The sequence below is a fragment of the Diceros bicornis genome, chromosome 25 (genome assembly GCF_020826845.1).
Source record: "Diceros bicornis minor isolate mBicDic1 chromosome 25, mDicBic1.mat.cur, whole genome shotgun sequence".
NCBI lineage: Eukaryota > Metazoa > Chordata > Mammalia > Perissodactyla > Rhinocerotidae > Diceros > Diceros bicornis.
The window spans coordinates 34,734,837-34,747,205 of NC_080764.1; the positions used below are offsets into that span (position 1 = coordinate 34,734,837).

Sequence of the window (12,369 nt, forward strand, 5' to 3'; positions counted from 1 at the left end):
ATAATTTACAAGGATTCATAAATTATGTCTTGCATTAATTTGAAGAGACATTGTTTGCCAGCTATGTGCTAGACATTGTTGTAAGTGTTTGGAGTACAAGCCTTTTTCACTTCCTGAAGTAATTTAAACACATAAATACTTCACCCCAAAGCTGAACCCAGGGAGACCCAGGACACAACTCACAGTGGCACAATTTCCAGACTATACTTGATTTTAGACAAAATATGATTCAACTAGTCTTTTGCCCATTCCAGGTATGTTTATACTTTAAAAGAAAACAATCAGTAACCTAAATGAATCTGAGTGGAGGATATCACAAAATGTAGAAGACTGAAATGGAAAAAAATTAGGTCTTCGTTAATCTTGCTGACTCTAATTTTGCCTTTTTGCAGTCTGTGAATTATTATAAACAGCCAAATTTTGTGTTAGTAGATCAAGCAAGGCAATGTGGATATGCCACTCCAGGATTTACTCTGATTTAACAAGAATAATTAGAAAAATAAACAAAGCAATTGTAACTCAGAAATTCCCAAATATATGTCTGGACTTACCCCAAAAACTTTGACATCCTTTGTGACTTCTCTCTCTTTCATCCAGATTCCCTTCCAGTAGCCCTTTCCAGTGCCTCTACTCTGGGATCAAGATTAGACCCATACTTCCAGTTTCTTTCATTTTCATTACATCATAATACGGGAGGTAGATGTTACCTTAATGTTTGTTTTTCTCTTTTATTTTTATTCTGTTTCTCATCAAAGGACTGTTTTTTCCTTACATTATTGTTACTGATGTGTATTTGTTCAGAAAGAACTGTGAGACTTGCTTTTTGTTTTGATTTACTCCATATCAGTATAAATCACTGCATTGACCTGATGTTAATAATCTGTTCCAAACTTATGTGTGAAATTGGAAACAATTTTAGTTCAAACATTCAAAGGGTGAGATTTTATAAACGCCTGGCTTTTGATGTGTAGGATGAAGAAATATTTGCATCCAAAATTAATTGTTAGTAATTCTCTACCTCTTTTCCACAGGAAAGAATGTTTAAATTTCATCAAATGAAATATATTTTTGAAATACTGGATAAAATGAGATGCTTGCGAAAACGTTCTACAGTGTCATTCTTGGGAGTTCTTGTCATTTTCCTTCTATTTATGAACTTGTACATTGAAGATAGCTATGTTCTGGTAAGTTTTGGAGACTGATTGTTTTTTGTTCAAATAAGGCGTAAGTCAAATTAGACTTAGTCCAATTGTAATCTAGCTTCGATCTCAGGCTGTTGGAATAGCCTTAGTTTGAGCAAAATCATGAAATGTGTATTTTCTATCTAGCTACCTTTTGTGTTAATGATGTCTTACTAGCATTACAATTGTTTTGATTTATGTTGCAATATTTTCTTTAATACTATATATAGATAGTGTTCAAATATGTACACTTAATTACAAATAAGTTAGCTGTCATCACTATGCCAAATTAATATTATGTAAAATCATTATAATTTTTGAGGCTAAATTTGAAGTATATAGAACAAAATATGCTTAAGGTGTTACTCCTTACCTTCTCTACTTTCCTATATTATCATCAAAAATTTTAAAATTCCATTGTCTAATTAATATACTAATTGTGCTATTTTGTTAAGAAGTAACATTTTATTACAATGTGTGCCACTTCATTTGGGTTTTGAATAGCCCTAAATGTGGCTATTTTATGTTCACTGAAAAGTAATATAGAACTTCAAGAACTATTAATATATATATTAATTAATATATAATTAATATATTAATGTGAAAACTATTCAGTAGTTTAAAAATGATAAAATTAGTAGAAAATATATCAGTAAATTTTTAAGCGAATTATGGAAATATACAAAAGGGCTTATTCTGGCTAATTGTGAGAACTCAATATATTTCTATTATTTATTGTTATAATTATCACATCATTTTATGTGTAATGAGAATATGGACATTATTGCTTATTCACTTTTTCGATCTGAATTGAGCTTAAGATATCTGGAAAATTCCTAATCTTTATGTTATTATTCCTGTTCACATATTTCAGAAAATCAAAACTATGGGAGACACAGAGAACTGACAATTACTTTCCATCATGCAAGCATGCTGAAAGTTTCAATTAATGTCTTAGCAAGAGAGAATCTGACAATAGCCACAGAAAGCATTTCCTAATAAAATCTTTTATTTTATTAATTGAACACAATTTGTTAAATATCTACTATTTGTCAGATACTATTCTATATCCTGTGAGCCTACCATATGATCTTAGTTGGTACCGATCCTCGTAGGACATCTTTAAAGCATCTTGCTTCCTTTAGCATTGTTCTTTGACGGTGAAATTCTGCCAGATTCCTAGATCTTGACTCTGCCCAGGCCATTCACGTTCAAGTATTGGTCTTAATCTTGTGGACCCTTCTCGTTCTACCTTCCACAGTCAATTCACAGTGGTTGAAATCACCACAAACTAATAGAATTTGACTAGGCATGATTTAGGTAAACATAGCATACTGGAGAAACTTACTAATGATATGCATTTTGGATTTTTTTAAACCTGATTATTAGGTTTATGAGATTTAAGGATAATAGAGCAAGGCCCATGGGGATCCAGCTATGTTTTTCTTGATAGAGTTAACTATCATAAATTAACTAGAGCAGCTCTTGATTAATGATTTAATTTTGTAATAAAAATTTATTTCCTGCATCTGTGTCTACTAGTGGAAGTAAATCACATCTCGTAAATCAAAAACATGATATTGGGGCTGGCCCAGTGGTATAGTGGTTAAGTTCGCCTGCTCCACTTTGGCAGCCCGGGGTTCACAGGTTCAGATCCTGGGCACGGACCTATGTACCGCTTGTCAAGCCATGCTGTGATGGCATCCCACATGTAGAGGGAGATGGGCACGGATGTTAGCCCAGGGCCAATCTTCCTCAGCAAAAAGAGGAGGATTGACAACGGATGTTAGCTCAGGGCTAATCTTTCTCACAAAAAAAAACAAAAACAAAAAAACTCCCTGATATTGGCAGGATGCTTGTGTATTCAATGACTTGCTGCATTTATGAAACACTTTCAATTGCAATTTCAATGTTTCGGTTTAAACCAACAAAAGACCACTGTATACAACAAACATCCTTATATCTTTTTGGAATAGAACCTCTTCAAATGCACTATAAAATGTGTAAGAACTAGTAGAGTATACATCCATAAGAAGATCAAACACTATTGCTCTGTTTTGTGAATTTTTACACATTCCTATCTAAACATTGGTCCTAGCCCCCTAATTAAAAGGTATGATTTAATGAAGCAACTCTAACTAAAGAATACTTTCTCAGTGAAACTCTTTCTGGCTATATTAGCCATATATCTACTCAAATTTGCAAATCAGACTAGGTGCAGAGAAGAGATTGCCACTTAGCTTTAAAAATTGAAATTATTTTTAAATACTTACACAAAGTTGGAAAAAGTGAGTTAAAATGATTAACTACAAGCACCCGCCTTACTAAAAATTCAATGACAGTATTTTTATTAGCTTAATTTTTCACTATTTACCGGATGATGTTTTCTAACTAAATTGCATTTTAAGCTAAATTTTATCCCAAAGCTTAATATATATAAAGACTTGAAACTTTCTTTAAATCATTAATGTAAATTACATTAAAATTTTTCTTCTAAAAATGTTTAATATCCATGGAAAACTGGCCCCCTACTAGGATATAATACAATTTCTTTTAAATACTTTTTCCCTTTTTGACCCTTTTATCTGTGTTTATTTCATTTTTCGTAAAATTATCTGACTTGATTTTCTTTCTGGACTCCAGAATGCCACAAAGTGTGCAATTTTCTAAGCATAGACATTAGTAGGTGTTTTTCTCTCTTCCTTATTTCATGGGGAAATAATAGTTATAATTCAGACAAGTCAGGTAAACAGAAGTAGTAAGGTCTCTGGGGTTACTTAGAACATTCTATCCTTCTCTTTTTGCTAGAAAATCCAATGGTGGCCTGAAATCCTGGACATATAACATTTTAGTATATTTCTTACATGTTAGGGACATATGTGCCTTTCAGTGGGAAAGGAAGCTCAGCTCAGTGTAAGAGACAAACAGTATTACAAGGCAAACTAAGTAGAAGAGACGCTGCGTGCCCAATCAACTTAGCCTCTCAGCTGTGACCATCTTCCAAGTAGCCACTAGAGTATGTATTTAGTCTGTAGCTAGTCCATTGAATTGCATTCCCATCCAGAAAATGATTGTCATAAAGCTTTGTCTTATTACTGAGAAATACACTACAGCATAGTAGCTACAGAAAGAAGGTATCCAGGGAGAGCCTGGCTGTTCAGGTAGATACCTCTGGAAAGCAGCCAACAAGGCCGACTCAGGTGAAAGTTGCATTATTTATTTATGCTGAAAAGTGTAAAGAGGCTTATTCTTCAGACTTTAATAAAGTGCTTTCATTGAAGTTCCATTTCATTTTATATTCTATTATGTCCTTCAATCAGAAGGACATAGTATACATTATACTATCTTATCACAGATAAGGTCTGGATTTATACATGTTCAAGGAAGAATTCTTAAAGAGATATTCAATATTCTGCACTTCTGTTAGAATGTGACATCACATAAGAACAGAATGGTAAAATGAATTCAGTATTGTGACTACTGTGATTTTTTTTTTTTTTTGGTGAGGAAGATCAACTCTGAGCTAACATCCATGCTAATCTTCCTCTTTTTGCTGAAGAAGACAGGCTCTGACCTAACATCTATTGCCAATCCTCCTCCTTTTTTTCCCCAAAGCCCCAGTAGATAGTTGTATGTCATAGTTGCACATCCTTCTAGTTGCTGTATGTGGGACGCGGCCTCAGCATGGCCGGAGAAGCGGTGCGTCCGTGCGTGCCAGGGATCCGAACCCGGGCTGCCAGTAGCAGAACGCGCGCACTTAACCGCTAAGCCACAGGGCCGGCCCTACTGTGATTTTTATAGATATTTCTTCTAGACCCTATTGATTATGGACACCGTTACATTACTATTAAAGTAGTTGATGCTAAACTGAATCCTCAGTTACTTTTGGTAATCCTAAATTTGTTTATTTTAAAACTTTATTGATGTTTTATAGGTTTTCAGAAAGACAAAGATGAAAATATTTGTGCGATGAATTTAAAATAATCAGAATTTAATGGATATTCAATTAGCATATTTATAAGAAAGCTAGCATCCAAGGTTTAATTTCATATATTTTGAAAGTCTATAACTTACAGATGGCAAATTCATTATGTCTTGTAAAAAACTAATGTATTTTTTCTTTGTCCAAATTGTCAAGGCAATATAAAATATAGAAATACACTATTAAAGACCAAATATAGGTTCATGAACATAATGGAATATACGGAAAAGATATTCAAAATGAATCTTGATTTAGCAAGGACCAGATTGAAAGCTCTTCCCAGTCATGGTCACTATTCTGCTTTTATTCTAAGACAATTCCAGGCTGGCTATAGATTTAAAAGTTTGAGTTAGTCACCTTTTCCATTGACGTTTGAATTTGACGCAAAGTAGTGACTGTTTCAATTGAGGTAAAATTTGTATTTGAATCCTTTCTAATTTTTTAGAACAGGAGTTTAATTAAAGTTTTATTGACCACAACCAAATAATATGAGTACCAAATTTATTTAATGCCTTCACTTTCTTTATAGTCTTAATGGCTTGCACATGCCTGACCTGCCATTCTATACTGAGTAGTAAAAATAGATGCACGTAACACCGCACAGTACAGTAGAGACTTTGCCAAAAAAGAAACGTTCTTCTAATTAGGTTGCCTCAAACATATCCTACCAATGGTGGTAAACCATATACAAAAGCCGAGTAAGTCATCATTTTGCTAACAATGTATAACCAATAAAAGCCTGATCAAACGGTAATTAGATAATCAAAATCTACAATTGAACTTATATCAAAAAAGGGATAAAAAAGAAAGAAGCAACTAATGGTTAACAGGATATATTTTAAGGTGAATGAATATGTTTTCTTGAATATAAACCTTCCTGAAGACTGAAGCACATAAGTGTTTTATGAAATAGATAAAAAGATCCTAAATATAAAAGGGACCAGACTTCACCTCCAACAGAATACCACCCCCCACACACACACACATGCATAGGCAAACATATCAAGGGAAAGACTAGTGCAAGGTCTGAAGACATTTCCTTTACTTAGAACAAATGTATCCTAATTGAAGTATCTCGAAGACATTTGAAGAGAACACTGCCGTGTCACAAGGACCATGGCTGTTCCATCTCAACAGCCTTTGATTATAGTGGCCATATAAGTGACTGACTAAAACTTCTTCATTAATAAATTCTCCAAAATGCAACTATTATGTCCTCTGCTGCATATTTTCTAATCATTCCTAAAGTTTCGTAATCATAGAAATAATGTGTGGTCTTTATTTTACAGTGCCTGAAGGAGAGTAAATAGCTTAATATTACTCAAATGTGGGGAATTTGCTGGGAAATAGTTTTATGTGAAACTGTAAAACATTGCTGTCAAATTTTAGGATCCTTGAATTATTGTAAAGAATTTGAATTTTAACATGAAGGCAGTGGGAGTTTTCATGTAGAGATTTTTTATCAAGAGAATGCCATTATTAATGTATGCTAGAGAAAAGCAAATGTAAGTATAGTATTAAGAGTGGAATAGAGAAAGCCCGGAGCAGAGACTCTAGGTAGGCATTCAGATGAGAGATAATCTATATCTTGGGGTGCCAGTAATTGAGATTTATATAATACCCAAATTGTATATTAGACCCATATATTTATGGTGTAAGGAGAGATTTTATTTAAGCCATGACCATCTATTATTTATTTATTTTCTCTGCCTCCTTCTTGGCATTCAGGAAGGTGACAAACAGTTTATAAGGGAAACATCCACTCATCAACTGAATTCAGAACGCTATGTGCATACTTTCAAAGATTTATCAAATTTCTCGGGAGCCATCAATGTCACCTATCGCTACTTAGCTGCCACGCCTTTGCAAAGAAAAAGTAAGTATCCTTACACTTGTAAATCAAGAATATGAAAATATTTTGTTTTAAAATAGTGATAATTTGTTTCATTTGTATAGCAATAAAAGTTTATAGGCTTTACTAATATAATATATTCTTTGGGAAATATTTCGATGTTTCTTCACAAATTGCAGTTACTCACTGATCCAATTCCATTAATAAAAAAATGTTTTAAATGCCTAATTGTGGTATGAACTTTTTAACAGTTTGCAATAGAATCATGTAGAGAGACTAGGAAAAGTCAATTTATTTTAAATTTTAAAAGTTAGCTTTTAAAAATAACTATTCCTATATTGATAGATTTTCAAACTCGAATAATTTTGTTTTTATGATTTGCCACCAGTTTTGAAATAGTGAAAGTCAGTGCATTAGTTCCCTAAGTTGCTATAACAAATTATCACAAACTAAGCGGTCTGAAACAGCAGAAATTTATTCTCTCACATTTCTGGAGGACTGAAGTCTGAAATCAAGGTGCTGGCAGCGCCACAGTCCCTCCGAAAGTTCTAGGGGAGAATCCTTCCTTGCCTCTTCCAGCTTCTGGTAGCTCTTGGCATTCCTTGGTTTGTGGCAGCATAACTCCATTCTCTGCCTCCATCTTAACATGGCCTTCTCCGTGTGTCTCTCTGTGTCCTCTCCTCTTCCCATCAGGACACCAGTCATTGAATTTAGGGCCACTCAATCCAATATGATTTCATCTCAAGATTCTTAACTAATTATATCTGGGAAGACTATTTCCAAATATGGTCACATTCTGAGGTTCCAAATAGACAGGAATTTTTGGAGGAAACTATTCAATGAACTATAGGCAGTTTGGATCCAAGTAACATATGACATTTCATGGATTTCAAGACACAATAGCTTATAGAAAGTATCATGATCTAATTAATGTACCACCAAGAAAGTATAAGCATTATCAGTTTTAATTTTAAGATGCCATCAATTGTAACATGCAACCTGATTTTAAAATATTTCTATGTGAAAAATATGAATTTTAGAATCAATGAAATACAGTGATATCATGAATTTCCTTTTTTCCTCTTTTTCTTTAATGTTATTTTTTGTCACTTTATTTTTTTATTTTAGTGAGATAATATTGGCTTATAACATTGTATAAATTTCAAGTGTACGTTATTATATTTCAGTTTCTTTATAGACTGCATCACGTTCACCACCAGTAGTCTAGTTTTTATCCGTCACCATACATGTGTGCCCCTTTACCCCTTTCACCCTCCCTCCACCCCCATGAATTTCTTAATAAATTGTGTGGAGACCAGAAAAATTGAGTTCCCTGTTAAGAAGTGTTTATGCAAGTGAGTTTATGATCACCATGTTGAGGAAATTGTAACTTAAGCTAATTCAGTTTTCTAAAAATCTTTTTTTTTCTTTCATTCTACAATTTCAAATGTCTACTGCTCTTAAGCTTCTTTCTAATTGCATAAAACTGCCACTATTTTTTAATCTCCATCTGTTACACCACTTTTGTTCAAACATTACTAATTCCCCCTTTCCGTGCTAAGTTTACTAATGTGTATTGGCACATGTGCCAACTTGTTTATACTGAAGAGGCAATCTAAAACAATATAAACAACATAAAACAGGATACGAGCAGGGCAGTTTCCATCTTAGCATTACACTTATGAGGTGTTACGCTCTGCACAAGTTATTTCACCTCATGGTGATTTAGTTTCTTCATCTATAAAGCAGAAATAATGATAAGCACAAAGCTATCCCAAAAGACTGTTACAAATATTCAAGATGCATATTATAGGTAAAATGCATAGACTCTTGCTTTTTATGTAGACAATATTCTATAAGTATTGGCTATTATTGAGCATTAATGAAGGCTGGTGGCTTGAGTTTAATGGTACCAGATACCATATTAGTTTTTTAATAGAAGTCAAGATTGTAAGCCCAGGTATTTAAACAAAATGTGTAAGTCTCTACCTTTCTGACAGACTAGTAAGAAAGATTTTTCTTAGAAGGGGCTTTTTCCATATTGCACAAATCACATCATGTAGATGTCTGCATTAAAACAGTGATCTTGGTGGATATAAACATTTCCCTCTTTTCCAAATGGTGGTTCTGAAATTTTATTCAGTTCTGAGTCTTGGTGAGAATGAGAGCTTTAAAAAGTGAATCTGTTTCAATAGAAAGACATCTAACACTTCTCAGAGGTGAACTGCCATTTCACAGGGTTTTATTTTATTCCCTAAAAATATCCAATTTCTAGTTTTAGATTTTAAGTATCTGAATAAATTTCTCCAGACAAAATAAAATGCGTTTCAAAATAAAGAAAATAGTAATATTTATGTCTCAGAACAGTGTACCATACATTTGAGCAATGGTGCAGTTTTTCAAAAATAGCTTATGGTATTGTTTTCATTCTAATTAACATACTAGATAAATTACAAAATAAAATTGTCAAGTCCAATTATGAATACTTCTTGTACAAGATGACAGTGATCAAAGAAAAATGAAAATATATGATGTTTTCTATGAAAAATTTAAAGATGATTAAAAGAATGACTTACCCTGAATTTTCTTTTTCATCTTTTGAAACTAGTTTGTCGTCCTTAACTGTGAATTCCCTTCTCCTTTTGCAGGTTTTTAAAAAAAGATAGTGTGGATGTTATCTAAATATCTATCTATCTTTTCTAATGGGCGTATATGAGAACATTGAGCTGCAGAACACTTGAAACCATATTTTTAATTTCATAAACAAATGTTTACAGCAATAGGCTTCATACATCATTGTGCTAAAACTGCAGTGTTCTTCCGTAGACGATGTTCAATTATGTATGAAGTACTATAACCTTTATATATTTAGCATAATACTGGAATGACAAAATGTGCTATACGTAATCATCACTAGATTTGCTTAATGTAGTAGGAGGCCTAAGGGGAAAATAACATTTTTTTCTTTTTCTATGTTATTCAAAACCTATTTCACATATAATTTGTCTTCCTTCTGAATTCTTTTGCTCAGGGTTTCTTACAATTGGACTTTCATCAGTGAAACGAAAAAAAGGAAACTATTTACTTGAGACAATCAAGTCAATTTTTGAGCAGTCCAGCTACGAAGAACTGAAGGAAATTTCAGTGGTGGTTCATCTAGCAGACTTTAATTCATCCTGGCGTGAGGGCATGGTTCAGGATATTACACAGAAATTTGCCCACCATATTATTGCAGGAAGATTAATAGTTATACATGCTCCAGAGGAATATTACCCAATCCTGGATGGCCTTAAAAGAAATTACAATGATCCGGAAGATAGAGTCAGATTTCGTTCCAAACAAAATGTAGATTATGCATTTCTGCTTAATTTTTGTGCCAATACTTCAGACTATTATGTAATGCTTGAAGACGATGTTCGATGTTCAAAAAATTTCTTAACTGCCATCAAGAAAGTCATTACATCCCTAGAAGGAACTTACTGGGTAACTCTTGAGTTCTCTAAGCTTGGCTACATTGGAAAACTTTACCATTCTCATGATCTCCCACGTTTGGCACATTTTTTATTAATGTTTTATCAAGAAATGCCTTGTGATTGGTTACTGACTCATTTCCGGGGTCTGTTGGCTCAGAAAAATGTGATACGTTTTAAACCATCTCTCTTTCAGCACATGGGTTATTATTCATCATACAAAGGGACTGAGAATAAGCTGAAGGATGATGATTTTGAAGAGGAGTCATTTGACATCCCTGACAACCCTCCTGCAACTTTATATACCAACATGAACGTTTTTGAAAATTATGAAGCAAGCAAGGCTTATAGCAGTGTTGATGAGTACTTTTGGGGGAAACCACCTTCAACAGGAGATGTCTTTGTGATTGTATTTGAAAACCCAATTATAATTAAAAAAATTAAAGTGACTACTGGAACAGAAGATCGACAAAATGATATTTTACATCATGGAGCCCTAGATGTTGGAGAAAATGTTATACATTTCAAACCAAGTAGACAATGTGTTACTTATGTAAGACTAGGGGAATTCAAAAATGGAAACTTTGAAATGTCAGATGTGAATCAAAAAATTCCATTTGATATACACTGTATGAGGATTTACGTTACCAAAACACAAAAGGAATGGCTGATTATTAGAAGTATTAGCATCTGGACTTCTTAGCCAATTAAATCAATATATCCAGTTACTGAAGCAGGTCTTCCTGTTTCCTTATTTGCTACCTTCCTCTTTGGCTACCTTTGTCCTTGGGAGGCAAAGCAATGGATGGGATATTTTAAAAGAAAAGTCAATCATCTTGGCAGTTTTGATTCACACATTGTCAATATAATTTTACTTTAATATGCACTTGTATTTATTTTAACTTCTGAAGTTGAATATTGGTCCATAGTTAATGCTACTTTCATTTATATTTTTTAACATTATCATGTTAGTTTCAAAATTTCAACTGAATGTCAGAAAGGTAACAGGAAGGATTTAAAATGAAAATATTTAGTTTGTTAGATGGTGAGCCTTGAAAAATACTTGCCAACCGTATATACTTCCTCAATAATTGATTTCATTATATCATCAGATAACTTTTATTAAGCGTCTGTGTGAATATGCAGTTGGTTAGAATGATAATCCTTTTTTTTTTCTTGTAAACTTAGCTTTCCATAGACTTCTGTACATCTGCAATGAATACCTCCTCATAGAAGTGATGTCTTTACAACAGAATTTTGTGTGTAGGTGAGGCGATGGAAAGAAAAAAAAGACTCAAAAAATCTCTCTCCCCTGATTATTTATTTGAAAGGGGACATTGTTCATTGTATAAAAATACTTAATTGAGCACCTGTTGTTAATAAATTTTCTGTGGGAAGCAATCTTTTTCTAGTTTCCCTTTTGCAAATAAGAATAGTTATGCTCAATATTTTCAAGGTAGGTTGGGTACCTGCATTTAATAGAAGAAATTTGAGAAGGCTTATAGTTAGTTCATTCTTACAAATATTTTCAGTATATGCAGCAAGTTTTTGAAATTGATTTTATATGTTTTATATTAAAATTCATGTGATTGAAATCATTGTGATTTATCATATACTTTTTTGGATTTAAATAGACACCTTATAAAGGAGAAAAGTAAGAAATGTAGAAATCAGTTGACTTTTCTACACTCAGAGCTAATTCATAGCAAAGCCAGAATGAGAGACCAGATGTTCTGCTATCCAGACAATGTTCCTTCCCTTGTGTAGAGATTGCTCCTCACATAATTTGTACTTTCTGTTCTCTGCTACATGAGTCTTAGATAATAAGTTATGCTATCTGGAAATAGCTCGCATAATTCTTCCATAAGTTCATATTATCGTTCT

General features: G+C 33.1%; 1 protein-coding gene across 1 annotated transcript; it reads left to right on the plus strand.

The window, feature by feature from the left end:
• The first annotated feature begins 1,034 nt into the window (after positions 1 to 1,034).
• MGAT4C (MGAT4 family member C) lies at positions 1,035 to 11,492 on the plus strand. The gene is made up of 3 exons (XM_058568837.1): positions 1,035 to 1,184; positions 6,892 to 7,039; positions 10,047 to 11,492. The coding sequence occupies exons 1-3, from the start codon at positions 1,038 to 1,040 to the stop codon at positions 11,186 to 11,188; spliced, it is 1,437 nt and encodes a 478-aa protein (XP_058424820.1). The 5' UTR covers positions 1,035 to 1,037; the 3' UTR covers positions 11,189 to 11,492.
• The last annotated feature ends 877 nt before the right edge of the window (positions 11,493 to 12,369 follow it).